Raw genomic sequence first — 26,663 nt, 5'->3', positions numbered from 1 at the left:
GTCTGGGAGGAACTATCTGTGGCCACAGTCATCTGGCACAACCCTTAGGCAGAGCAGTACTGTTGAGGTTTCTGGAAGGCAGATACCAGGTTAGAAAGAACTGTGTTTTGTTTTGTACATACCCCAGCAGTCCTTATACCTGGCTCTGAGCTGAGGGATTATGATCTGGCCATATTAAGGACCATATGGGATGCCTGGGATTGAATCAGCTGTGCTCAGGGCTTACTTCTGGCTCTTTACTCAAACATTATACTGACAATCTTGGGGGACTATCTGGGGTGCCAGGAAATGAACCTAGGTTAGCTACATACATTCAAGTGTCCTATCCACTATACTCTCTCCAACCCCAGTCCAGAGGACAATATGGGATGCTGGGGGTCAAACCCAGGTCCATCCTGGATTGGCCATGTGTAAGGCAAATGCTCTACTGCTGTGCTATCATTCCACACCCCCCCCTGCTTTTTTTTTTTTTTTTTTGGTGGACCCATATCTAAATTGGTGCTCAATAGCCATGTAGGGACAGAGATCTTAAACTCAGAAAATGCTGGGGCCGGGCGATGGCGCTAGAGGTAAGGTGCCTGCCTTGCCTGCGCTAGCCTAGGACGAACCGTGGTTCGATACCCCGGTGTCCCATATGGTCCCCCAAGCCAGGAGCGACTTCTGAGTGCATAGCCAGGAGTAACCCCTGAGCGTCACTGGGTGTGGCCCAAAAACCAAAAAAAAAAATAAAAATAAAAAAAAAGAAAATGCTAGACATGTGCTCTATTGTCTGTACTATTTCTCTGACTTCAATTCCTGACTCTTTAGATTTGGACTCTAGTCTCAATGCCTTACATGTAGACTATAATACACACAGACTGATTGCAGGTAATGTTATATGTAAACACTTGGAAGTGTCCATTGTACTTCCAAGAATGACTTTCCATTTGTTGTGAACCTAGGAACAATTTTCAAATGGTCAACCAACAGAACTGCCAGCAACGGAAGAATGAAAGAAAAGATCCAAATGCTTCTCTGGGAGAAAAGCTACTAAAGGATGAGCTGTTATGTCACTATACCTCTCAGAGGTTCTGCCAGCCTGGAGCTATTTTCACCAGCAGAAGGAAGAGGGATTATTGGGCTGGATGAGGACCTTGACTCAGCTGCCTGAATCACCTCACTCCGGTGCCCCCTTAAAATCCATCTGGAAGATGAAACCCTGCTTCTTTATCTTATTTATCTTGTTTTGTTTTTGGGCCACACCTGGTGATGCTCAGGGATTATTCCTGGCTATGTGCTCAGAAATCGCTCCTGGCTTGGGGGGCCATATAGGAGGATTGAACCATGGACTGTCCTAGGTCAGCTGCATCCAAGGCAAACGCCCTACAGCTGCACCACCCTTCCAGCCCCTGCTTCTCTATCTTGATTCCAAGTTCCTCCATTTGGCTTTGGGTGATCACAGCTTTTTGATGAAGAGGTGCTGGGCCTTTGGAAATTATCAATAGAAAAGATGGGGCCGGGTAGGTGGCGCTGGAGGTAAGGTGTCTGCCTTGCAAGCGCTAGCCAAGGAAGGACCGTGGTTCGATCCCCCGGCGTCCCATATGGTCCCCCCAAGCCAGGGGCGATTTCTGAGCACATAGCCAGGAGTAACCCCTGAGCGTCAAACGGGTGTGGCCCAAAAACAAAAAAAAAATAAAAAGAAAAAAAAAAAAAGAAAAGATGGAGGTGGAAGGCAGTGGGGAGCCAAGGGTGGTTACTAAGCAGGAAGGAGAGGGATTGAATTTAGAGAAACAAGGGAAGAAAGCTATAAGAGAACAAACACAGGGCTCGGACCAGAACTGGGCAGAGGGGCACCTAGGGAATTGGAGAACCTCTGGCAGAGGCTGGCTGGTGAGGAAGCAGGTATGTGGTGAGGAGGAAATTGAGTCAAGGATGGAGAGGAGAAGTGAAGGCATCTGGTCTGCAGGTCTGATGGCCCCTAGAAATCAGTTCCCTAAGAAGCAATCACAAATGTGTGCTTTATGGAGAAGACATGAAAGGGCATGTTTGGCCAACTTTGCCTAATTTGAGGTGTGTCTCCCTATGGTCTGGTCCCTAAAAGTTTGCAGGCTCCTATTGGTGGTCCAGTGAAGATACAGCCCCTTTCTCTCTCCCTTGGAGTACCTGATTCTTGGTTTGACAGAGAGATTAGTTTTCTTGGTACTCTACTCTGTCTTGTGTTTCCTGTCCCAGCAGATCAGCAGAGAGAGGTGCTGTCTCTGACCAGCAGTTGTCCTGGTGTCCCACATCACCTACTCCCTGTCTGTTGCCCAGAGCTCACATTAATTAATCACTGACAGTATGCAAACCCTGTACCCCTCACTTTACAGTCTTCCTCTCACTAGCTTTGCACAGCAGCCCTTCCAGAAACAAATGTTTTCATTTCACAGATTAGAAATCAGAGCCTGCAGAGGCAAAGGCCCTTGTGACCCCTACCCAAGGTGGATGGACAATGGACCAGCGTGGTTGGGGGCACAAGACATCTGTGTGATCAAGGTGGGTGCTGGAGGGAACCCAACTCACCATAAACCCTTCGGGCTCATTCCCAGGACTTCCCAACACCCCACCTTACCCGTTCTGTTCCAAAGGGCCCAGCTCCTTTGGGAACAGTCAGCCCCTTCCCCCTCCCGGGCTGTGCTCCTGGCAGCTGTGCCACCCTGGGCTCTGTTCCGGGGGTGGTCCCCGGCGCCCAGGGGGATGGGCAGAAATTGAGAGTGGTGGGGCTAAAGTGTGGGGCATTTAGAGCCCCTTAGGTTCTCACTTTCAGATCCACTGTGCTCTGGGCTTGGGTGGGCCAGGTCCTTTGGAAAGGAGGGGCTTAAGGCTTTAATCACTTTATTAATGTTTGTTTGTGTAATTCAGCTCTGAGATGCTTTTCCTTCCATCTGTCCCCACCATCTGCTCCCATCAGGATTTTCCAAACCATTTGGGACCAAAGAAGGGAGGTGTGGCTGGCGTCTGAGGGGGCTGAGGAGGGACTACCTCCACCCACCTCCCACTCAGGCTTCCTGGAAGGGGCCTGGATCCTGAGTCAAAGGGAACTGCCCTCAAATGCCACCTTGGGCACCTCCATGCCATGTCATCTTGGGCAGGTAGTTTTTCTTCTCAGAGCCTCAGTTTCCATATCTGTGAAATGGTCACATCAGTGATCTGTAGGACTTGGGCAGTGCTTGGTGCCACTGTGAGGTGATGCATGCTTACAGCAAGGTGCCCAAATGACACCCTTATCCTTGCAGCTTTCTGGAAGCTAGTCTTCTCCTCTGTTGAGCCAAAGGTGGAAGCCCCTCTATCCCCCCTTCTAGAGCCTTTGTCCTACTCCCAGTTGAGAACACCCCTCTACACTTGTGCCCTCTACACTTTTAAGAGACCTTCTGTTGGCTTTTGCTCCCCAAACCCTGTCTCTATTTACTCTAAGCCCCCAAAGGTCTCCATCTACCCCCTCCTCCCTTATGGTGTCTGTCTTAGGTACCAGGAGACTGATTCATTAGTTAGGCCCTGACAGGCCTTCATCAAGCAAATCAGAGAGGGGTTCCTTGCTGGACCTTCCCATACAGGAGCTAGTGAAGCCTGATCTGGTGCACTCTGGCAGGTGCCCCTTCACCTAGCATTTCCCCTCAGAAAGGGGAGAAACAGCGTTGGGACCCAGAAAGTTGCAGGGTGATTCCCTGACAAGCTTTAGGACTGAGATCTTGGGGAGCCCCTTCCCCTTAGGCTGGTGGGGGACTCCTGTGCTGCTCAATTCCCAGGGAGGAGAGAAGTGGTTCATGAGAAATAGCTAGCACAACCAAGGTATGGGGTGGGGTGGGGCAAATTCTGTTCCAAAGATCCACCTAATGCACTGGGGGTGCAGAAATGTCAGAGGGAAGAAGGGTGCTGGGAGAAGAGAAGACATGATTTTGCCTTTAGAGGTCCCCTCTCTGGGAGACAGGTGCACAGTCAGGGGGTCCTGAGGGCCCCTTAAAGTGGGGTTCTTATGGGGCAGAGCCACAGAGTGAGCAGGAGCTGGGAGAAGGGAGTGGGAGCAGCTGTATGTGTGGGTAACTGAGATTAGACACAGTAGATAAGAGACTCCAGAGAAGGCTGCGATGGAGCCAGTAACAGGCAGGCAGAGTTCAAGATGGGATGGGGCCGCAGGGTTGGTTCTTCTCCCAAGCACACTATGCTCCCTGGAAGAGGTAGGGAGCTGGGGGGATATTTAGAGGGGGAATGTTGAACAGAGCAGCAAGTCTCTCCCTGCCCCCACGTCCTCCTGCAGGAGGCAGCTGGGAACCACCCACACATGTCTGGCGTCTCTCACCAGACAGGGGTCCCAACGCCAGAGCCAAGGCACACAGAGGAACTAGTGTTCTGGAGGGCCCAGCTGCCCCCACCCCACAGCCCTGCTCCCTCAGAAGTCAGCCTCTCCCCCACCTCTGCTAGCCCCCAGCAGGAAGGACTAATGCTGGTCTCTGACCACCTTGGTTCTCAGGCTGGGAACCTGGTGGGGAGAGGTCCCAGAAGATTCCTATAGGCTTGGAGGAGCGAACCAGGAAGAAGGCAAATGCTATGGATTTACCTTGCAGGCCAAAGCAGCCCCTGTCTGATTCCTGGTGTTATCTCTGCAGGCAAAGACTTGTCTCCCACCCATGACCCTGGCCTCCAAATAGGCTCTGGGCAGAAGGCTTGTAAGCCACACTCTTTTCCCCTGCTCAAAGCCCCAGAGTGTCCCCCCTGAAATAAAACCAAAAGTCCTGGGAAAGGATGGGTGATACCTCCCCGAAAAGCCTCCTACTCCATTTATTCTGGAGTAGAGGTGGGGAGCCAAGGGGGGGGGGGCTGGAGGCTGCCCTTGGATGCCTGGCTCCATGCCTAGGTGGTGATAGACAAAGCTAGCAGAAGTGGGGGAGGCAGGGTTCTGTTTTAGGAAGGTCATCTCTAGAGGCTGAATCCTCCTCAGCGGTTCTACCCTTTTAGCTCAAAAGTGGGCAGAGGCCAGAGAGATAGTATAGCAAGTAGGGTGCTTGCCTTGCATGTATATCTGGCCTAGGTTTGATCCTTAGCACCCCATATAGTCCCCTGAGCTTCACTAGGAGTTATCCCTGAGCACAGTAAGATGTAGCCCGTACCAGAGAGATAGCATGGAGGTAAGGCATTTGCCTTGCATGCAGAAGGATGGTGGTTCGAATCCCGGCATCCCATATGGTCTCTGAGCCTGCCAGGGGCGATTTCTGAGCATAGAGCCAGGAGTGGCCTCTGAACGCTGCCGGGTGTGACCCAAAAACAAAAAAAAAACAAACAAAAAAACAAAAACAAAAAAGATGTAGCCCATACTTGCTCCACAAAAACGGGGGGTGGGGTGGGGGTGGAGAGCCGGGTTTGCATGCAGGAGGCTGAATTCCCATCCTTGATACCACGTTTCCCGTGGCAAGAGCAGGGGAGGCAAAAGTAGCTCCCTCAAGTACTGCTGAAAGTACCCCTCGAAATCTAAATCCTTGGGTCTGAGTGATAGTACAGTGGGTAGATTGATTGCCGAGCACACAGTTGACCTAGGTTCAATCATTGGCGCCCATAGGGTCCCCTGAGTCCTCTAGGTGTGAGATCCCTGAGCACACAGCTAGGTAGAAGCTTTGATCGCCATCAGGTGTGGCACACATACAAAAATATCTAAAACCTACAGTCCTTGGGAAGGGGGGTATGGGCTATGTATGCCTGACAAAGCTCAGGGGTTCCTCCAGGCTCTGACTGAAATTACTCTTGGCTGTGCACAGGGAACCCTATAGAGTGCTGGGGGTGGAACTCTGGTTGGCCTCGTGCAAGGCAAATGTCCTCCCTGCTGCTGTAGTAACCCTGACCTCGCTCCCAAACGTTTCTTTGTTCGAGAAACGACTTAGATCTTGTGCCATCTCCAGCTCCTGGGGCCCACTGTCAGGAAAGAAGGAATGAGGGCACAGGGTTCGAGTTCACATCTCCATTCCAGAGCTGTGAGACCAGGGAGGAGTTGCCTGAACCTCTGAGGTGCTCGTGAAGGGCACGGGAAGGACAACGGAGGCAGGGACAACCTGCAGACCCGAATCTGGGGCTGCTTCCAGGCGTGGGGCGAGCGGGGGTGGAGGCGGAGCACCCCCGATTCTGAAGTGCCATCAGAGACGATGAAGTGGGCAGGCAAGAGGCAGGGAGAGCGCCGTGAAACCCAACCCTCGCCCCAACTGTGCTTGGCTGGAGTCTGAGGTGTGTGCGGGGGGCTTTCGGGTAGGAGGCAGGTCGGGGAGAGCAGCTCGGATCAGGGCTGGCCAGGGGCTCCGAGGAGTCCCAGGGTGATCCCGCGGGCAGCCGCGTTCTCCGAGCCCGAGGGGGTGTGTCTGCAGAAGATGGCAGAAGCCGCCCCGCCTGGCCTCAGCCCTGGAGCGGGGGCACAGGGGCAGGGACGAGGCCCCTTCCAGGAGAGCAGCCGCCCCCGGCCCCGTGGGGAAGCCCGATGGCTCCCTCGGAGCGACGCGCGGCTCCGCGCCCAGGTGCGACGGGCAAGGCGGCCGGAGGCGGGCGGCGCAGGCTCAAGCGAAAGGGCGTCTTTGGACGCTGAGCTGAAACCCCCTCGCCAGCGCGACCAGGGTCGGGTCGGGCAGCAGAAGAGCGAGCGGGCGCCCGGGTCCTCCCGCGCCCGCACGGCCCCTTCAGTGAGGGGGCGAGGGAGGGAGCGCATCCCGCGGGCGCGGCGAGCAAGGCCGGGGGCGGGGCCTGGCACTGGTCCTGAGGCGAGAGGGCGGGGCAGAGACCGATAGGCGGGGCTTGACATGGTCCTGAGGCAAGAGGGCGGGGCAGACGCCGGTGGGCGGGGCTTAACGCCGGGTCTGAGGGCCGCGACTCCCTCCCTCCCTCCCTCGTGGGGGCTTCAGCTAATGCAGGGTCTGCGGCGAGAGGGCGGGCTGGGATTTCTGGGGCGGGGCCTGCGCCGATCCTGAGGTAAGAGGGCGGGGCAGAGACCCTCCATGGACCCTGAGGCGAGAGGGCGGAGCAAATACCTTGTGGGCGGGGCTTAACGCCGGGTCTGAGGCGGGAGGGCGGGTCGGACTCGGTGGGGGCGGGGCCTGACGCCGGCCCTGAGCCAAGAGGGCGGGGCCTAAGCCCGTGGGCGGGGCTCCGAAGATCTCCGCGGGGCGTGTCCCGCTCAGGCCCCGCCCCCGCCCCCCGCCCGCCCTCCGGCCGCCTCTGCCACCGCGCGCCGCAGCCGCACCGCCTTCCTTCCCTGCGCAGTCGGTGTCTCCGCATCGCTGGGTGAGTGGGGGCCGCTCGGGCTGGGACTGGGGGGCTGTGGGGAGGGGGCGTCCTCGAGGGGTGACCGCGTCCAGGGTACCCCCCCACAAACACCCCGCGCCCCGGCGACTCGCTTTCCCTCGGCGGGCGAGCGCATTCCCAGGGGCAGCGCGTGGCGCTCTCCAGGGTCCTGACCGACCGCGCCGTGGCCGGCCCGGGGGAGTCGCGTCTCGGCCCCCCAGAGCGCCCCCTCCAGGAGGGGCCGCGCGCCCGGCGTTCCGGGGGCTGCCCGCGCCGAGGCGGGGGCTCCGCGGGCGGGAGCCGGGACGAGGTGGGCGAGGGCTCGGGTCGGCTTCCCGGGGCGAGCTGCCCAGCCGGCTCCTTCCCAGATCGCGAGCTGGGGGCGTCTGTGAGGAACGCACGGGCTCGGGGCTCCTTCCTTTCCAAGTCTTCCAACTGGAGGGGCAACTCTGAGGGGGGCCGCCGGAGAAGGGGGCTCCCCAGGACCTCCCCTGCCCAGCGCAGCTCTCTCTCTGCCCCCGCCCCATGACCCAGTTCTCTGGACCTCCAGGAGGGGACTGAGGGACCTCCTGGCGCCCCAGCCCCACACATCCCTCTCTTCCCTCCCACACACTTGTTTCGTGGGGCCTCGGCCTGGGGCAGAAGAGGCCATTTAGAAAGGAGGGGCACCAACTTGCAGAAGCACCCATGGCGAGGACAGGCAGAGGTCCCCAAACGACACAAGGCACCCCCCCCAACCCCGGCGATGGGCGCGTGCCGGCACACGCCACATTCGGATGGAAACCTGCGGAGAGACAAATGCAATGCAGAAACCAGGATCATGCATGCATGCATGCGTGCGTGCGTGAGCACATCTCATTCCATGGACACAGATCTGTACCACACAACAAAGCCTTTCACAGTCGCTCTCACAGTCCTAAGCTTGTGTATAGGGTGGCACCTGCATATACCCCTGCACCTCTGTCCAAAAACTGCCCTTCTGGCTTCCCTCTGTCCTCCAAACATCACCCCTTGAACTTGTCCAGGGGAGCCTACAGGGACTCCATGAAAGGTGAGTGTTGAGGGGATGGGTGGGTGCTGGCTGGGTAGGGATGTCCCTGGAAGAGGGAATCCTAGTCTGGGAATGGTGCAGCTCCCTCTCCTGGGACCTGGCAGTCCCCATTGTTAGAAAAAGAAAAATAGAGAGCGTGCCTGAAGATAGCCCCAGCCCAGCCATTGGCCATCTGACGGGGATGGGCCTTGGAGCTGACTTGAGATGCGGGTGAGACCTGCAGGGTCGTGGGCTGGCATGTCTCTTACATAGGGTTTGGAAATCACGTGTGCATGGTGCTGTGTGTCAGCACATGTGAGGGGTGGAGCCAAAGGAAGGGTGCATGTGGAATCAGGTGACCCTGGGGGTACGGGCTGGTATATGAGGGGCCTGGCTCTGATAATTCGGTCTGTCAAGCTGCGGAGCATCCTAGGTCAGTCAGTCTCTCACTGGTGTCATGCATAAATCTCATAGTCCAGGATCCTTGTAAGTCATTTTCATGGACTTAGCACTTAGTTGTTCTGGTAGCATTAGAACCCCAGAATAAGACTGAGGCAGTATTATTGTTAATCCCATTATAGAGATGAGGCAGTTTCAGGAACTTGCTCCAAGGTCATACAACTAGAAGGAACAGAATGGTGGGGTCTATCTCTTCTGCCAGGCTCCCCGAAACAGGGCTGGTTCATGTCGGTCCGGGTATGGCCAGCTTTTGTGGTGAGCAGCATGAAGGAGATGTGGGGTCCAGTGGGTAGAGGGCAGAGTGTGGATAGCCCTTTGGGTTCCTCTTTGGGCTAGTCCTGTCATTCTATGAACATGTGGCCTTAAGTAGGTCACTTCCTGCCCTGAGCTTGCCTCCTCATCTGTGAAATGGGGCCAACCTCCAGAATTCTTTTTGATGAGGGGACATGGCAAATTCATGAGACTCCGAAGTAGGCACTGAGGACCTCACAGATAAAATGAACCCTGTTTGTCCCCCAGGGAGGTGGAAAGTCTAGGAAGAATGTGGAAGTGTGTCACCAAGCCTGAATGCTTGGATCAGGCGGAGTGACCTTGGGCCAGCTCCTCTGTCCCCCAGGTCCAATGAGAAACAGTGGAGGCTAGAGACTTGAGTTCCTTCTGCAGGGAGACCAGGGGCCAAGAGGGCCTGACCATTTCTCTGTCCTTTGGCCCCATGGTGGCCACAGGTGGGACTTGGCTTGGCCATGGGCAAGCAGAACAGCAAGCTGCGGCCGGAGATGCTGCAGGACCTGCGTGAGAACACAGAGTTCTCAGAGTTGGAGCTGCAGGAGTGGTATAAGGGCTTCCTCAAGGACTGCCCCACAGGCATCCTCAACGTGGACGAGTTCAAGAAGATCTATGCCAACTTCTTTCCCTATGGCGATGCCTCCAAGTTCGCTGAGCACGTCTTCCGCACCTTTGACACCAACAGCGATGGCACCATCGACTTCCGGGAGTTCATCATTGCGCTGAGCGTCACCTCCCGTGGCCGCCTGGAGCAGAAGCTCATGTGGGCCTTCAGCATGTACGACTTGGACGGCAACGGCTACATCAGTCGTGAGGAAATGCTGGAGATTGTGCAGGTGGGCCCCTGGGCCCTCTAGAATGCCAGGTGTGGGGCCCAGCAGCTGGCATGCCCATTTCTTTTGACCTTCTCCACAGCTCTTGTGGAAAGCTGGGACCGGGTGCTAATCTTTCGACTCCATTTTAGGTAGTCTTTCTTAGGCAGTCATTTCCACTGTAAAGAAAAGTTGGTGGGGCCGGGCGGTGGCGCTGGAGGTAAGGTGCCTGCCTTGCCTGCGCCAGCCTAGGACGGACCGCGGTTCGATCCCCCGGCCCCCCATATGGTCCCCCAAGAAGCCAGGAGCAACTTCTGAGCGCATAGCCAGGAGTAACCCCTGAGCGTCACAGGGTGTGGCCCAAAAACCAAAAAAAAAAAAAAAAAAAAAAAAAAAGAAAAGTTGGGTAAATCCCATTTACCCTTTACCCAAACTCATCTTTTAACAACATATCTCTTGTGCTTGATGATGGTGGGTGCCTATCATGTTTTGTTGTCTTAAACATATCTCAATACACCAGGCCAGCTTTCCCTAGAACAGGGAAATTCTCTTACATAACCCATAATATGATTAGTGATGTCAGGGCACTTAACATAGAAGCAATGTTATTAGCAAACTTACAGACCATATTCCAATTTTGCCAACTGTCTCAATACTGTTTTTATAACATATTTTTTGCCTTGGTTCAAGATTCCACATGGCTTCTAGAAGTCATGTTTTATTTCCCTTTAATCTATACCAGTTTCTGAGCCCCCCCCCTTTTTTTGTCTTTCATGACTTGATAGGTCTGCAGGGCACAGGCTAGTTATATTTTATTGGCTCTCTATTCAGGAGCAAAGGAATGCTCAGAGAGGTAAAGACATTAGTTGGAGACCACACAGCCTGTAAGTGGGCTACCTGGCTCCACCTCCATTTTCTCTGTAATCTAAATGCATCTGACTTTTTGTTTTGGGGGCCACACCTGGTGGTGCTCAAGATTTACCCCTGGCTCTGTATTCAGGGACTGCTTTTGGAAGGGGTTCAAGGATCTTATGGGGTGTCAGCTATTGAGCTCTGGTCGGCTGTGTGCAAGGCAGGTACCCTACCCACTTGCTCTCTCTTTGGCCCCATTAGCCTGTTGTTTCTGTCCAGTGGTTTTGTGTGTGTGTGTGTGTGTGTGTGTGTGTGTGTGTGTGCATGTGTGGTTTTTATGAATCACATCCGGCAGTGCTCAGTGGTTACTCCTGGCTCCATGCTCAGAAATTGCTCCTGGCAGGCATGGGGGACCATATGGGATGCCGGGGTTCGAACTGATGACCTTCTGCATGAAAGGCAAACGCCTTACCTCCATGCTATCTCTCCGGCCCCTGACAGAGTCACCTTCACACTAGATTCCGGCTCTTAAGAGCCTAGTGCTGAGTGAGTTGCATATCTCCATGGGCTCAGTGCACCATCACACTAAGTCCCTATACTCAGAGAGGTGAAGTGACTTGCCCAAGGTCATAGAGCACATAAGCAGAGTCCAGCTCGAGTTGGTCACTAATAAGAACTGCTCTTTGAAAGGAAACTGGCTTTCAGTTCTAGAGTTGGCCCCAATTCCTATATGTTCTTCTGTAAACAGGTGATGCTGGCCTCGGGGGAGATTTAAAGACCTAATAGGAATCCCCTTTCTTGGTAAAAAAAAAAAAATCCCCTCTTTTGCTTGCTCATTTTATTTCTGTGTCATATCTGGCTGTGCTCAGGGCTTATTTCAGGCTCTATGTTCATTGATCACTTTTGGCAGGGCTTGATGGACCCTATGTTGGTGTCAGGAAGTAGAACCTGGGCTGGCTGCATGCAAAACCAGCACTTTACCCCCTGAACTCTCTCTCTGGCCCACTAAGATCCACTTGCAGTATGACTCTTGCTACCTTTTGCCCCATAACTTTCCAGAAGGCCTACGCTTTGTCCTAGCATTGACCAGTTCTATTTGTTCTGGCCTGTTCACCTTTATGCTGAGCCTTCAATTCTTCTGTAGGGAAGCGTGTAAGACCCTTCTTCATGCAGATACAGAGGGTATGTAGCAGAGGATGGTGTGGTGGTATTTCCCCTGCACAATCTCTGCTCTGGCCAGAATGGCCTTCCTATCATCCCTGTGATGTGCCTGCATATTCTCTCTCTGCATTGCATGAACCCTGCTTCCTTTTCCTGCCACCTGCAGTCCTTTACTTCTGCTGACTGCTCCATTTCCAAATCAGCTTGCCCCCTCTTTGGACCCCTGACTCTGGCCTCTCCTCTCCTTTTGCTAAGGGTCTGAGTGTGCTTCTCAGTCCATTTCCATACTAGAACAGGCACCCTGAGTATATGCCTACCACTGGGGGAGCCTTCATGTTCATCACTGGTACTTACTCTATAGTTGATGGATAGTGGGGCATCTTGGAGGTTCTAGGGGTGGAAGGGTCCAAGCAGCAGCCATTTACTATCAACCCTGAGGAGATGTTCATGTTTTACTCCTTAGTTGTCGGCACTGCTTCAGAGTGCTCCATCTCAGCCCCCTGGGCTGAAGCTGGGATAATGCTCAAGCCATTCCCTTTCCTTAAGTGTCCTCAGGATGCATGCCTTTGTCCTCTGGGCCCTTGTTTCCTTTACAGCAGCCAATGACCCCAGCTAGTACAGACAGACTTCTGCAAACCCTAGTAATTAATTAATTGATTAATTACAGGTCGGCTCCACTGAAACAGTGAGCTTCACTTCCAGACAATTAATTGAGAGGCCCGGAGAAGCCTGTCAGAGGGAGAGGCCTCTCTGGAAATTATTTGCTCATTCCTTAGGACACAGCCCCAATGGTTGGATGGTGGGCATTCAGAAGGATAGACAAGTGTGCAGGTCACATGAATTCAGTTGGCTGAAAGGGATGTACGTGTGATAATTGAGTGCCCCAAGGACTGTAGGATGGGAAAGGCTTCAGGATGGGATAGGGGAACAAGGATCACAACAGGAGCTGTTATGTTCTTAATTTGTTTTGGGTTCACACCCTGCTGTATTCAGGGATTATTCCTGGCATTGAGCTCAGGGGTCAGTCCTGGTGGGTTTAGGAAACCATAACGAACCTAGGTTGGTCACATGGAAGGCTCTAATCCCAACCTGCTGTGTTCTAACCCTTTAAGCCAGCCACTACTTCTACATTCCTTTTTTTTTTTTTAACCCTTCTTCTTCATTCTTCACCCTACCTCATTCAGACAAATATGGTTTCCCTACTCCACAGCTGAGAAACAGGTTTGCAGAAGTTCAGCGCTTGGCCAAGGCTACTACTACACAAGTAATGAATAGAATGAGGCAGTCACTCCCCGTTCACTTTACTTTACAGTTGCTGCTGGTCACCCCCCTGTACTGTCCAGAATCTCTCCCATTTCTGTCTGAAACCTTGGTTTATTTTGTTCTGCTTTGTTTGGGGGGGTCACATCTGGTGGTCCTCAGGTACTACTCCTGGCTTAGGGCTTGAGTGATCCATGTAGTGCTGAGCATTTGTTCCAATCCTTTGAGCCCTCTCACTGTCCTCAGTTTCTTCTAGAAAAAAAGGGAGGTGGCTACAAGTGTGTTTTACAGAGCTATTTTGAGGTTTAGAAAAGGTGCCTGGAAGACACCTGTACCTGGTAGGTGGCCTGATAAGTGGGTTTCTGAGAGAGATTAGAAACCTGGGAAGGCGCAGGGGGTGTTGGTTGTGGCAGAATCACCCTAGGGGAACCTCATGGTGGCAAGGGAAGCAGGGAAGAGGATAGAGTGACTTGAATGCCAAGGGTTGATGGGTTGTACTTGGTGCGGAGAGCAAGGGAAGTGGCAGCACCTATTAGCGAGGACAGTATTGCTGGGTGCCAGGCTCTTCTCAGTTCTGGGGGTGTGGGCACTGCTGGATGCTGTAGTTGGCATCTGTCTGGTGGGGATGAGGAGCAGCTCCCAAGAGGGGTCCGAGGAGGCTCTGGGGTTGCCCCTTTATCGACCTAGCCAGGATCAAAGAAGGCCTCCCCAAGAAAGTGCCTAGAACAGAGTCCTGAGCAGGAGTGGGAGGCAGCAGAAGGAGCGTGGGGCAGCATCCAGAAGGAGCTGGAGCAAGGCGGGCCTGGAGGGAGGCCTGTGTGTGAGTGGAGCGAGGAGGCGGCTGCCGGGCCAAGGACTTGGCGGTGGATGGAGATCTGTGTTTGGTAAGAGCTTCCAGAAGCAGCGGGGGCCAGACCCAAGAAAAGAGGCTGGGAGAGATCAGGGCGGAGGCTGAAGTCAAGGCTTGCAGCAGAGGAAGTTTAGAGTGTGGGAGAGGGTAGGCTTCTTGGAGGAGGTGTTGGAAGTAAGAAGCAGGTAGACTGACCTAGGGCTGTCTCCTTACCCCCCACAGAAGCTCGTTTTCACAATGCGCCCCCAGACGGGTTTGGAGCCCGGGTCTCCGTTTGTCTCGCCCTGTGTGACCGTGCGCCCCCTGGCGGCCACAGCGGGTGCACCGCACCTCAGGGCCCCCCTGGCAGCTCCCGGGTGCGGACGGTGCGGAGCTCCGGAGTTTGAGAAGCAGCATTGGGGACCGGTTACAGTACTGATAGCTCGCACCAGCGCCGAGACCCGGCCTTTTAGGCCCCTTCCCTTCAGTGTGCGCCCCGACGACCTCCAACATCTCGCCTAGCCTTCTGCATCCCGCAACTCTCCCGTTTCAAGCTGCAGCGCCTTTGTTCCTGCAGACCCCTCTGCCAGCAATGCCTTTCCCACCTGGCGCCACACCAGGACCCTCTCCTAGGACCCAGAGCCCTCGCAGGCCTCCCTTCCCGAGCCCACATCCCCGTGCCCAGCTCTGCACCTCGCGGGGTGGAGCAGCACCCGCCGTGGCCCCGGGGGCGGTTCCTGGAGGTTGGGGTGCAGGGCTCAGGTAGGGCCTCTCACTCCCCGCCTCCCACTGCCGCCCCCCAGGCTATTTACAAGATGGTTTCGTCCGTGATGAAGATGCCAGAGGACGAGTCGACCCCGGAAAAGAGGACGGAGAAAATCTTCCGCCAAATGGACACCAACAACGACGGTAAGCGGGCCGGGGCGCGGCGGGCGGGGGCTCCCCATCACCTTCCGCGCCCCTTCCCCAGGCATGGCGTCAAACTAGTCCCCCCGCATCACTGCATCCTTCGCCCTCCCCGCAGGCAAGCTGTCCCTGGAGGAGTTCATCCGCGGGGCCAAAAGCGACCCGTCCATTGTGCGCCTTCTGCAGTGCGACCCCAGCAGCGCCTCCCAGTTCTGAGCGAGAGGAACCAGGTCCCCCTTTCCCCTCACCCCACCTTCCTGGGCCCTCTCCTGGCTCGAAGCTTCCTCCGTCCCTCTTGTTTCTCCAGGCTGGGGGTCATAGTGGGCACCCCGGACCTACCCTCTGGGGGGGGGGGCCTATGAAGAAAGGCACCCTGCCGTCCCCCCCAGACCTACAAATAGGCAAGCAATGAACACCCACCCCTCCACACACCCCAACCCCAGAGGCTCCCTATTGAGTCACAGGGCCTGGCTTGATCTGCCCGAAGACAGCACCCCCCTTTCTCCTTGAGATAGTGAACTTCCTTCCCCCAACAACAGGGCACCACTCCCTAAGTTTCAGCCTGAGGGGAGGGGATCATTCCCTCTGCTGTGTGTGGGGGGAAGAGAGGGGTACAGAGTGGGGAGGTGGAGGGAACACAGCTGGAGGAAAAGGTCCCCAGCTCTTCCTAGGTCTGGAGGCCAAGACGCAAAAGGCACCCCTGCATTCTAGCCCCCCAGTGGTGGGTCCCTTGAACCCCTTGCCTGCTGTTCTGCACGGATGAACACATGGCTCCTGTCTCAGCCACACACTCACAGGCCCACAACACGAGGGGCAAATAGCCCTGAGCACAACTCCCTCCCATCCCTGCAGCCTTGTGGGCCAAGCGCAGGCCCTGTGAGCCTGTCCCCATCCCTATCCCCTGCTGCATGCATCCACGTGGAGCATCTTTTCTTTTTAATACCTTCACAATAAAGTCTGTTTCAGTGCAGTGGGCTGGGTGGCTGGGGGTGCGATGAAAGCGCCACAGGGCCCCATGTGGTATGCTTGAGTCCTGTGGGGAGGGCTCCAAAGTCCTGAGCTTGTCACAGTGCGGACTTGGTGGGAACCCCAGTGCGGCTCCAGGCGTCAGAGGGTCAGTGGCTCGGAGCTGGTGCAGCTTAGCAGGTCGCGGCCCTCCACAGGCTCCGGGCTCTCCTGTAACTGCAAACATTACGGGGCTGCTGCTGGCCACCCCCAAGGATGCCCAGGGCTGAGGAGCTCTGGGGCAGAGGGCTCTTCATTCCCCACTTTACAGACAAGACCCAGGCTATCCCATGGGAATGCCCCCAATTTAGCCCTGATCTCTCCTGCCACTTCCTTAAACTGAATAGCCCTAGGAGAGACAGTTGCTTGATGAGACGCAGGAAACAGTCTACTTACCACACACTGGTCTTTGGTTCTGGTGGGAAAATTATTACTCTATCTGCAATATGGGGACCCTGTCCAGAAGGTGGGGGGGCAGCCTGGCTTCCAGGGAGATCAGAGATTTGGAGCTGTAGGGGGCCAGGTCTTACCGAGAGAGGGTAACTTTTCCCACACCAGGGCCTCAAGCCCAGCAGTTGGTGGCTGAAATGGGCACAGCGCACGGCAAACACGGTCTCAGCCACACACAACACGAGGGAGATGCCCCAGAGGCACAAGCTGGAGCTCTGTGGGGAACAGTGGGTGAGGTCACTGGCAGAGGGTCCAGGCACCTTTCCCACCCCACCATGGGGGTCTGCGGGCATCCCCTTCCATGCCCACCTCCACTTGCTGTACTCACATAAATGCGTGTGGGATCGAAGGGACAGTTGGAGGCCAGGGCCAGGAGCTCAGGACTCCCTAATGTGCAGGCGGCCAGTAGTGCCTGGCCCTGAGTGGCAAAGGTCTTGGCGATGGAAGCCAAGAGGCCAAGGGCACAGGTCAGAGTGAGAAGGGCACAGGCCACACTCAAGCTGAACACTGTCCAGCGCTGGATGGGAGAAGACATGAGTCAGTTGACATTGAGAGCAGCTCAGACCCCTAAGGGTTAGCCTCCCTCCAGACAGACGGACCAAGTGGGGTGACCATTGTCCCCTCCCGACCACTCCAGGAGGTGCGAGGTGCCACTTACCAGAGGGACACTGGAGAGGTAGCGTGATAAGATGATAGTGGTGATGCCTGAGGTGATGACCTGTGAGGAAAGTTTCATCAGACCCAGCATGGGATGCTCTGGAAAAAGTGGGCCTCTGTCCCTTTCTTACCTGGCTGAGGCCTTGGAGGCCCCTACTTCCTGGGGTCTGGGCCTGGAAGGATGTTTCTAACATCTACCCACTCCTGTGACTCCTCTCTGCCCATAGCTGAGCATCTCACCTACAACCTGTGCACCCTGGGGTGGTGCGGGGAGAGGAGGGGGTGTCTACTTAGCCACTGCATACCTCTATTTTCTGGAGTGTGAAAGATTTCAGAAGAAACTCACTCAACTGGGAAGGAAGCAAAACACAAACTGTTCTTTGAAAACAATCAGGACCTGTGGCTGGATTGATTATGTACCAGGTAAGGGTAAAATAAGGTATTTGCCTTGCATGTGGCTAACTCAGGTTCAATTCAATTCCAAGCATCCCATTCGATAACCTGAACACAGCCAGGAGTGATTCCTGTGTACAAACTCAGGAGTAGTCCCTGAGCATTACCAAGTGTGGCCCAAACACCCCTCTCCCCAAATTCAAGAGCCTATACGAAGAATTTGAAATGATCTTAGACTCTCGGTGACATGGTCCTACCTACTCATGATGTGGGCCTCTTTCCACCCATACAATACACACATGTTGTCAGGAATCCCCTTTCTGCTTCTCTTATTCCAGCTTCTCCAGGCCCTCCTTGCCTCTCTCTACAGCCCTGAGGTGGGCCTGCATATCCCTTTCCTGTTTGCTCCCTGAGTGCACCAGGAGTGGGCTGGGCCAGGGGCATCTTGGGTTCCAGGCCAGCAATGTTTCTCTTCTGCTCTGCAGCCACAAGTAAATGTTGGCCTTTCTCTGGGCTCAGTTCCCCTTGCAGGATGAGCTCACCGAGAATCCTGGCTTCCCTGTCAGACACAAATAGTTGCAAAGCTGGCGTGGCTTCTTGGTAGCAGCAGGAGTTGGGTGAATCCCTGATTCTTGGTTTTCCACTCTGAAAAATGTTACTAATAATGGCCCACAGCCCACTCACTGGAAGCAGGGAGGATTCACTGTGACTCGCAGGCAAAGCCTGAGGGGGCCCTAATGCACTCACTGCTTTCTTAAACTGCAAGGAAACACACAGGCCCCAGGGTCATGACTGTGAGAGCAGAGAGGTATGAGGTACATGTCTGGGTAGCAATAGACCCTGACCCTCACCAACTGCACTCCCTGGGCTTGTGATGGCTTCACACCATACCTCAAGCATGCGCAGTTTGCTTCATTGAACTGCAGGGGAGGGAACAACAGGCTTAGAGACTTCCTTAGCCAGGAAGGAAACTCAGACTCTGACGTGGGAACTGTTCTCCCAAGGTCAAGGCCCTTCCTCCCCCTCCCTGCTGAAGGGTACTTGAGAAGATCCTTGATCCCGTCTTGGTCAGACAGATTCTGACACCAGACGATAAGGCCCTTGACGAGGCCCCCAGATGATCTGCTGAATTCGGGGCTCCAGAATGGGAGAGCTCAGCTATTTTCGCCTCCCACCTTAGCATCTGCCGCTCTGTTCTTGGAACACCATCCCAGCTTCCTCTGCTACCTGCTGGTCCCTCGGTGCCTCTTATCTGGTAACTGATGGTAACTGCAGAGCATCTGTGTAGTCCTCCTCACCCATGAGCACCCAGCACAGGGACATCCACCTTTGCCAACCTTGCTGGATCCTCTCAAGCTGACCTAAGGCACCTACCTTCCTTCTGTCCCATGCTGCCTAGGCTACTGCTCTTTTGGAATATAAATCCCAGCTCCCAGGGGTAAGCACTGAGTGTGCCAGGTTCTGTGCTGAGAACTCCCTGCAGATTGCTTTTTTATTTTTTTCCTTTCTTTTACTTTTTGGCCACCTCCGTAGTGCTAATCCTGGTATACTGTTTGCTCCTGGCTGTGCTTGTGGAACCATGTGGGGATCGTGCTGTGGATTGAACAGGGCCACCTGCATGCAAAGCCTGTGCTCAGCCCTTTGAGCTGCCTTTCTGGCCCATGGATACTTTTCTCCCCATAACCTTCTAAGAGAAACACTTTTACCACTCCTGGTTTACAGGAGGAAGTTGGAGGCAAGGAGCAGTATTTGTGCAGCTACCGAGAGACAGAGGAGAGATTTATGCTGGGGGCTTGTTCACTGCCTGCTCAAGTAAGACTTTCATGGAACCCTCAGGACCCTCCTGCTGGGGCCTACCATGATGGCTGAGGTGACGGATAGGATGTTGATCACGCAGTACTGCAGTGTCAGGGCATTGCCTGGAGTGACCACGTAGCGCAGCACAGTGCCATGGAGGATGGCAGCGGTGATGAAGCTCAGGTGGCCCAGCACCACCAAGACCAGCCCCTGCTTCATCAGCACCTTCCCGGTGTCGCCTGTACTTGGGCCACCTGTGGGGACAGTATGTCGGGGGTATGGGGAATAATTGGGGGTTCAGCAGAAAGAGGGAATCCCAGTTCTGACAGGAGAGATGAGGACCAGGTTTTAAATCCACTTCCCAGTGGCTTGGGGTCATTGCTTTGTCTTCTCCAAGGCCTCATCCAGAAAAGGGCTTTTGGAGTTGGAAAAGCACATGGGGAATGGTTCTTGTTAGCGCTCATGGTCACTAGCAGCAGGGCCAGGATCTGAATCCACGTCTACAGCTGTAGAACTGCTACTGTCCATAAAACTGCTCAGGTGTTCAGGCACAGCTCCCACTCCTGAATGATGGGTGTGTACCAGGCCCCGAGGCACCACCCTGAACCTGACCATTACTGTCCAGACCTGAAGAAGCCCTCAGTTCAGCGGGTGGGATCACCTCCCACTCAGGAACCTTCTGGGCACACATACAAGGCCTGGGGATCCAGAGACCCTCAGCTCATAAGCCTAGAATTAACTGTCCTGAGCTGAGTGATTTCGAAAGAGATGTGCAAGCCAGAGCCGAAATTTGCCCATCTGAAATGAGAGATGCATCTGTTTTCTTCAGGTGGGGTGGAGGGGTCACATGGAAGCGGGGACAGTGGCAGACTCTGGAAGTATTGGGAAAAGCAGGCTTGTGGGGCAAGGAGGGGCACTGGGCAGGGAAAGAGAGGCAGTGAGAAAGATGGAGTCAGGAGTGTCAGGGATCATAGACACAATTTCTCTGAGAGCCCAGTGGCTGACTAACCTCTACTTGCATATTCTCAGGAACTGAGCAGTCCTGAGCCAGCTGGAACTGTTCTAGATCTGCTCTCTGGGATGCCTCAGAATCCCAGCTCACACCCCAAGGATGCACCATGTTGCCTTCCACCTGTCCTTCCTATATCTGGCCTGCCTCTCTCCCAACTAAGCCCCTCTCCTTTCATGGCTCTTTGTGGGACCTGGCTGAGAGTCCTCCCAAACTGTCAGGGAGGTACGGACCATATTTCCTGCATGACAGCTCTGCAGCATCAAGATGGAACCGGGAACACAAAGCTGAGCCCCTGATGAGAAATATTTGAGATGAGAAATATTTGAGGCCCCTGAGCCAAAAGGAAATCTCAGTGGTCTAGAGAGGTTTAAGGCTACTCTGTCACATACACAGCCCCATCTACTCTGTCACACACACAGCCCCATCCCAGAATCTCTATGTGATAGTTGGGAAAGGTTTGACCGGGCTGATCTGTGTGGTGCCTGGAGTGTGGGCCAGGCCTAGAAGTTAAGGAGAGGAAGGGGGCGTAGGCATGAGGGCCGAACCGACTGCCTAAAGGAAAGGAAGGGCACAGCAGCCAGGTCCCAGGGCAGATCCATCTCTGTCATCTACCCGCCCACCTCCTGGCCCCGGCAACATCCGGCTTGGGGCTGGGCTCACAAACAACTGCAGCATCCCAGGACCAAGGTAGCATGGTGCCAGCCTCGGAGCAAGCCTCACGGCCTGGGGGTTCCGGTCTTTCCAGTGTTGGGGTTATCTTGAAGCCAAACAATCTCTTTCTCTTAGGAACCAAACAATCTCTTTGTCTTAGGAACCAGCTTCAATCTGGGGCAGTCTGAGGAGCAGGGACCCTGTCCCATGGTACAAGTGGGGGAAAAGCAGGGTCCCCAGTTCTCCCAACCAGAGAGGGGGCCACTCCCGAGCCTGTGTGAAGCTGGGGAGTGGGGGGGACACGATCCTGCTGTCAACGCCTCTTTCCTGACACCCCTGCCCCGCGCCCCACTTCGGGGGCAGAGGAGGGGGTGTTCTCACGGTCTTCCGGGAGAAAGGGAAGGAAGGAGATTTCGCGGGAGGGGAGATCCAGGGCCCACGCCCTCTCCAGAAGATGCCGGCAGCCTGCCTCCCGCCCTCTCGCGGGTGGGGAAACTGAGGCCAGGCCAGAACTTCGGCCGCCCGACGCCCCAGCTCCGCCCCGCCCGCCGCCCCGCCGCCGCGGCTCACCCAGGCGCAGACACATCTCGGCTCCCGCGCGGGCTCTCCGCGGCCCGCGGGGCTCCAGGGGCTGCGGGCGGCCGGGGGGCCGCGCTCCCATGCTCGTCGCCGCCCCACTTCGCGCCGGAGCCCCGGCTCGCGGGCTCCCGCCGCCTCCTTCCCGTCACCCCGCGGGAGGCCCTGCCCCCTGCGGGCTCCTTTGCATCGGGCCGGTCCGACCGGCTGCGCGGCCCTGCCCGGCGCCGCCACTCAACCCGGCCCGCCCCGGCCCGCCCCCCGCGCCGCGCTCCCTGTGGGCCCGGGGGCGCTTGCCCGGGGCGGGGAGCCCCCAGGGCGCCCCCGGGGCGAAAGGGGGTGCGGGGAAGGAGTCTAGGCCAGCGACTAGGGATCGGCCCTTAGCCTCACTCGTGGCCCCCCGAAACTGCAAGTCTTATTTGGGGCTTTCCTGCTCTGTCTCGGCATCTGTCTGTGGCCGCCTTGAAAATCAGGCAGGCACTCACTCTCTCCTAAGTTTGTGCCAGGATCAAATTCGCTGTAAAAATGCAATGATAGGGGCCCGGAGAGATAGCACAGCGCGTTTGCCTTGCAAACAGCCGATCCAGGACCAAAGGTGGTTGGTTCGAATCCCGGCGTCCCGTATGGTCCCCCGTGCCTGCCAGGAGCTATTTCTGAGCAGACAGCCAGGAGTCACCCCTGAGCGCCGCCGGGTGTGACCCAAAAACAAAACAAACAAAAATAAAAAAACCAAAAAAAGCAATGATAGAAAGCTTTGAGACCTTCTAGAACACCTTGGCAAAGTGTCACGGAGCAGGAAGACACAGGAGGTGCCTATTGATGGTGTGTGGTGGTGGCTGATCTTTCATCTTCTCTGATGAACCTGTCCCTCTCTTATGTCATCTCAGAGGCCAGAGTGGACTCGCCCAAGACCCAGACCTCCATGCAGATCTCCAGACACCCACCCAGGTCCCCATACGCCTCCAGATCTTTTTGTGCCTCTATTCCGCAAGGCAGCCTTGTGACTACATTCTCTCCCCCCCTCTCTCCCTCTCTCTCGCTCTCCCCGTCCTTCCTCTCTCTGTCTCTGTCTCTCCCCTCTCGTCCTTTCTACTTCCCTCTGTCCCTCTCTGTCTCTCTCTGTCTCTTTCCTTGGAGCTGGCCTCTGGGACACAAACACCAGATTGGTATTTAGCAGCATCTGTTCTCAGTCTGTACCCCCACAGTCAGTGATCTTCAGAGCAGTGGTGCACTGATGGCATCTGGGTGCCCAGATGCAGCACGGCACACTAGGAATTTCCCAAGGCTGATGCCTCGGCTATTATGGGGTCACCCAGCTGCACACTCACCTCTGTCTTTTCTTTCTTTCTTTCTTTCTTTCTTTCTTTCTTTCTTTCTTTCTTTCTTTCTTTCTTTCTTTCTTTCTTTCTTTCTTTCTTCTTTCTTTGCTTTCTTTCTTTCTTTCTTTCTTTCTCTTTCTTTCTTTCTTTCTTCTTTCTTTCTTTCTTTCTTTCTTTCTTTCTTTCTTTCTTTCTTTCTTTCTTTCTTTCTTTCTTTCTTTCTTTCTTTCTTTCTTTCTTTCTTTCCTTTCTCCGTTCCTTCCTCCTTCCTTCCTTCCTTCCTTCCTTCCTTCCTTCCTTCCTTCCTTCCTTCCTTCCTTCCTTCCTTCCTTCCTTCCTTCCTTCTTCCTCTTTCCTTTTCTTTTCTTTTCTTTTCTTTTCTTTTCTTTTCTTTTCTTTTCTTTTCTTTTCTTTTCTTTTCTTTTCTTTCTTCAAAGTAAACACCATACCACTGTGCTATCGCTCCAGCCCCTGTCTTTTTTTGTTTGGTTGTTTGTTTGTTTGTTTGGGGTCACACCCGGTAATGATCAGAGGTTACTCCTGGCTAAGCACTTAGAAATCCCTCCTGGCTTGGGGGACCATATGGGATGCCAGGGATCAAACCCAGGCCCATCCTGGGTCAGCCGCATGGAAGGCAAACGCCCTACCACTGTGCTATTACTCCAGACTCATCTGGCCCCTGTCTTACTTTTTTTTTCTTTTTTTTTTTTTTTGGGGGGGGGCCACACCCAGCGGTGCTCAGGGGTTAATCCTGGCTGTCTGCTCAGAAATAGCTCCTGGCAGGCACGGGGGACCATATGGGACACCGGGATTCGAACCAACCACCTTTGGTCCTGGATCGGCTGCTTTCAAGGCAAACACCACTGTGCTATCTCTCTGGGCCCACTTTTTTTTTTTTTTTTAAATAGAAAGAGTGCTAGAGGATTGAACTTCGTGCCTCACACCTACGGACGGGTACTCTAAGACTAGGCCACATCTCCAGATCAACCATAGGTTCTGGAGTAAGATCACATAGCTCATTGACACCAAATGAGGGAGACTTCTGGGACAGGACTGGGGGAGACTGTGGGTACCTACAGACCACCAGTCAGGCCGGCTGGTCTGGGAGGCCCTATGCAGATGTCTGTACTCCCCTCTCTGAGTGGGACAAAATAGCAAGTATGAGGAGAGAAAGACTGTAAGGTGGAAGAAAGATGCAAAAAGCTCATTAGGCTTTTTTCTGGGGGGGGTAAGGGGGCCCACCCATTGTTTAGGGTTTAGGGTTTACGCCTGACTCTGCCTTACTCTATACTATCTCTTCAGCTTCTCATTAAACCATTGAGAGGTGTTTGACTATTATATTGGACCAGTGAGTAATACGTCTCCATATTGGAAATACTTGTTTCACAAGCACTTGTTTTGGTAACCTAGCAATCTCATCATATCTATGTCTTTTTCCTCCACAACAGGGAGTACAGAGATGGACAGGCACAGTTGGCCCATGTTGGGGAGATGCATACTTGTTGGAGGCCTCTAGTTTTAGCTATGGCTGCATGGTTAGAGTTTTCTAAGGAAAAATTTATTGATGTCTCGCTTTTATTTAAAAGGAAACTCTCCCTCAGCCCCAGTAGCACCTTTCTGATGACTAAGGCCATGCCCAGGGCAGTCATGTAGAATACATGTAGTCACAGGGAAGCTGAGGACAGATCTCATGTGTGCTTGATATGGCTACTCCATCAACTGTCTCCTTGACATTGACTCCCTCTGGGTCTTGGGGAATTAGAGTCAAACTGACTTTTTGAGATGACTTTTGAGACAGAGATGAAGAGTCCTTGCTGGACCCACACAGAGGGTTGAGGTCATCATCCCCCTTTGCAGGGGAGAAAACTGAGGCCCAGAAAGGGAAGAGGGTTTTTCAAAGACCATATAGAGAGCTTGCATTAGTTGTAAAGTTGGGACTTGAACCTACACCTCTCAAAATGGCAAGATTGCTCCTGCTCGCTGAGTGGGGGGCCAGGGAAGCCAGAGCTATAGGGAGTGGCCTGCTCAGGATCTCTGAGATGAGAGAGCACTCCCATAGTTCCTCCTGTTTCCTTAACCACTCAGGAGCACCACCCTCTTCCTTGCTGCCAAATGACCAAAGTCCAGTAGTCAAAGCCACCTGCTGTCTTGCTGTCCATGGCTTAAGCCACACCTCCTACCCTCCACTCTGGCTGCACTTTCTGAAAGCAGCTGAGCTGGAGTTCTAGTCCTTGTTCTCCACCAACTCAGTCTTATGTCTGGCAGCTCAGAGATAATGACTGCCCTTTTTGGTCCACATTGCTGAGGTGGATGTGGGCTGAGGGAGATGAGAATCATTGAAAACCCAGCCAGAGAAATGCAAATAGTAACTTTCTCCTGGGCACATGCACAAGCAGGTATGACTGGGAGTTTTTTTTTTTTTTTTTTTGGTTTTTGGGTCACACCCGGCAGTGCTCAGGGGTTATTCCTGGCTCCAGGCTCAGAAATTGCTCCTGGCAGGCACGGGGGAACATATGGGACGCCAGGATTTGAACCGATGACCTCCCGCATGAAAGGCAAACGCCTTACCTCCATGCTATCTCTCCGGCCCCATGACTGGGAGTTTTAATGGGTAACTCCATACAGGCTTGCTGCCCACTGGCCAGTCAGGCTTCCAGTCCCTAAACCAACCTTCCTCACCCTGAAAGTCCTCTAGATCTCATTCTAAGAATAACTTCTCCCTGTAAGTAAGACAATCACATACAAGCCCTAGCAAATCCTATTTTATGTGCATATATGAACATGTGCAAAAAACCAAAGCACAAGTCTACTTCTTAGAAAAAGGTTCAAAGGGCCTTCAGCACTTCAACAGCCAGTTCTACTGGGAATGGGAGTAGATTGTTCTATGTATTTGTTCTGTCTTTTACATTTCCTTTTCTGGCCTGGACCAATAATAAAGTACTTGCACGTGGCTGACCTGGGTTTGATCCCCAGCATGCCATATGGTCCCCTGAGCATTGCCATGAGTAATTCCTGAGTTCAGAGCTAGGAGTAAGCCCTGAGCATGACTGTGACTTTGTGTCACCCAAAACCAACCAACCAAAACCAACCAACCAACCAAACAAACAAAAAAAAAAAACATTTTTTTCCCTTTGGTGAGGGAGAGCAATAATCAGAGGTACTCAGGGGTTACTCCTAGCTCTGTGTTCAAGTGACCACCGGTCAAGCCAGAGAGATAGTAGGTAGGGCTCTTGCCTTGCATGCAGGCAACTTGGGTTCAATCTCTGGTACCCCATAAGGTCCTCTGAACATTGCCAGGGTGTAATTCCTGAGTGCAGAGTCAGGAATAACCCCTGTATAAGGCTGAATGTGGTAAAAAAGAAAAAGAAAGAAAAAAAAGAAAAAAGAAACAAAGAAGACCACCAACAATAAAACAAAGAATTATTATAATTCAATTCAATAGCAAAAATAGGCAAGAGATTTAATTAGATACATGAAGATGCTCAATATTGTTAGCCACTAGGGGATTGTAAGTACAAATTACAATAATATGTCACTTCAAACCCATTAGAATAACTACAGTCAAAGAGACGGCAATAACTACGAGGGCAATTGAGACACTTGTGCACTGCTGATGTGGTTACAAAGTGCAGGCACCACTTTCAGAAACAGTTTGGCAGCAGCTGTGAACTCACCAAATTCCAAACTAGAATAGCAAAAGGCTTATTTGACATCTCTACTGAGTGTCTAATGGCCATCGAAACATACCTAAGAAGAACTCTTCATCCCCTCAATTTACTCCTCCCCTTCCCATTTTCAGCAAATGGCACCTCATTTACAGAGAGCCACTTACTGGTTCAAACCTTACTTTACATGTGCTCTATCTGACTTTGATCCTAGAATTCCCGGTGGTCTCCAAGCACCACCAGGAGTAATCCCTGACTGCAAAGCCAGGAGTAAC

General features: G+C 53.9%; 2 protein-coding genes and 1 long non-coding RNA gene across 4 annotated transcripts; 2 read left to right on the top strand and 1 right to left on the bottom strand.

The window, feature by feature from the left end:
* Positions 1 to 7,174: 7,174 nt before the first annotated feature.
* HPCA (hippocalcin) lies at positions 7,175 to 15,833 on the top strand. Its single transcript, XM_049775065.1, has 4 exons — positions 7,175 to 7,269; positions 9,484 to 9,879; positions 14,761 to 14,866; positions 14,982 to 15,833. Exons 2-4 carry the CDS (start codon positions 9,502 to 9,504, stop codon positions 15,077 to 15,079), a joined length of 582 nt encoding a protein of 193 aa, XP_049631022.1. The 5' UTR covers positions 7,175 to 7,269; positions 9,484 to 9,501; the 3' UTR covers positions 15,080 to 15,833.
* On the top strand, positions 10,698 to 11,452 carry LOC126011446 (uncharacterized). Its single transcript, XR_007496758.1, has 2 exons — positions 10,698 to 10,995; positions 11,209 to 11,452. It is a non-coding gene; the product is annotated as an uncharacterized LOC126011446 (long non-coding RNA).
* Positions 15,783 to 21,457, bottom strand: TMEM54 (transmembrane protein 54). 2 transcript variants are annotated; one of them, XM_049775040.1, is made up of 6 exons: positions 21,399 to 21,457; positions 19,226 to 19,419; positions 16,977 to 17,036; positions 16,647 to 16,835; positions 16,399 to 16,533; positions 15,783 to 16,045 (listed from the first exon to the last, which is right to left on the bottom strand). In XM_049775040.1, exons 1-6 carry the CDS (start codon positions 21,412 to 21,414, stop codon positions 15,971 to 15,973), a joined length of 669 nt encoding a protein of 222 aa, XP_049630997.1. In that variant the 5' UTR covers positions 21,415 to 21,457; the 3' UTR covers positions 15,783 to 15,970. The 2 variants fall into 2 exon arrangements, with proteins under 2 accessions (XP_049630997.1, XP_049630998.1); XM_049775041.1 differs by lacking the exon at positions 16,977 to 17,036.
* Positions 21,458 to 26,663: the final 5,206 nt, after the last annotated feature.

This window comes from Suncus etruscus, chromosome 6 (genome assembly GCF_024139225.1).
Source record: "Suncus etruscus isolate mSunEtr1 chromosome 6, mSunEtr1.pri.cur, whole genome shotgun sequence".
In the NCBI taxonomy this organism is placed as follows: domain Eukaryota; kingdom Metazoa; phylum Chordata; class Mammalia; order Eulipotyphla; family Soricidae; genus Suncus; species Suncus etruscus.
This window is presented reverse-complemented; position numbering and strand designations above follow the sequence as displayed.

Coding starts and splice junctions, on each gene's coding strand:
- HPCA (XM_049775065.1), top strand. CDS start 9,502: ATGGGCAAGCAGAACAGCAAGCTGCGGCCGGAGATGCTGCAGGACCTG. Junction 9,880..14,760: donor AAATGCTGGAGATTGTGCAG/GTGGGCCCCTGG, acceptor GCCGCCCCCCAG/GCTATTTACAAGATGGTTTC. Junction 14,867..14,981: donor AATGGACACCAACAACGACG/GTAAGCGGGCCG, acceptor CCCTCCCCGCAG/GCAAGCTGTCCCTGGAGGAG.
- TMEM54 (XM_049775040.1), bottom strand. Junction 16,836..16,976: donor ACCTCTCCAGTGTCCCTCTG/GTAAGTGGCACC, acceptor TCTCCCATCCAG/CGCTGGACAGTGTTCAGCTT. Junction 16,534..16,646: donor TCGATCCCACACGCATTTAT/GTGAGTACAGCA, acceptor TGTTCCCCACAG/AGCTCCAGCTTGTGCCTCTG.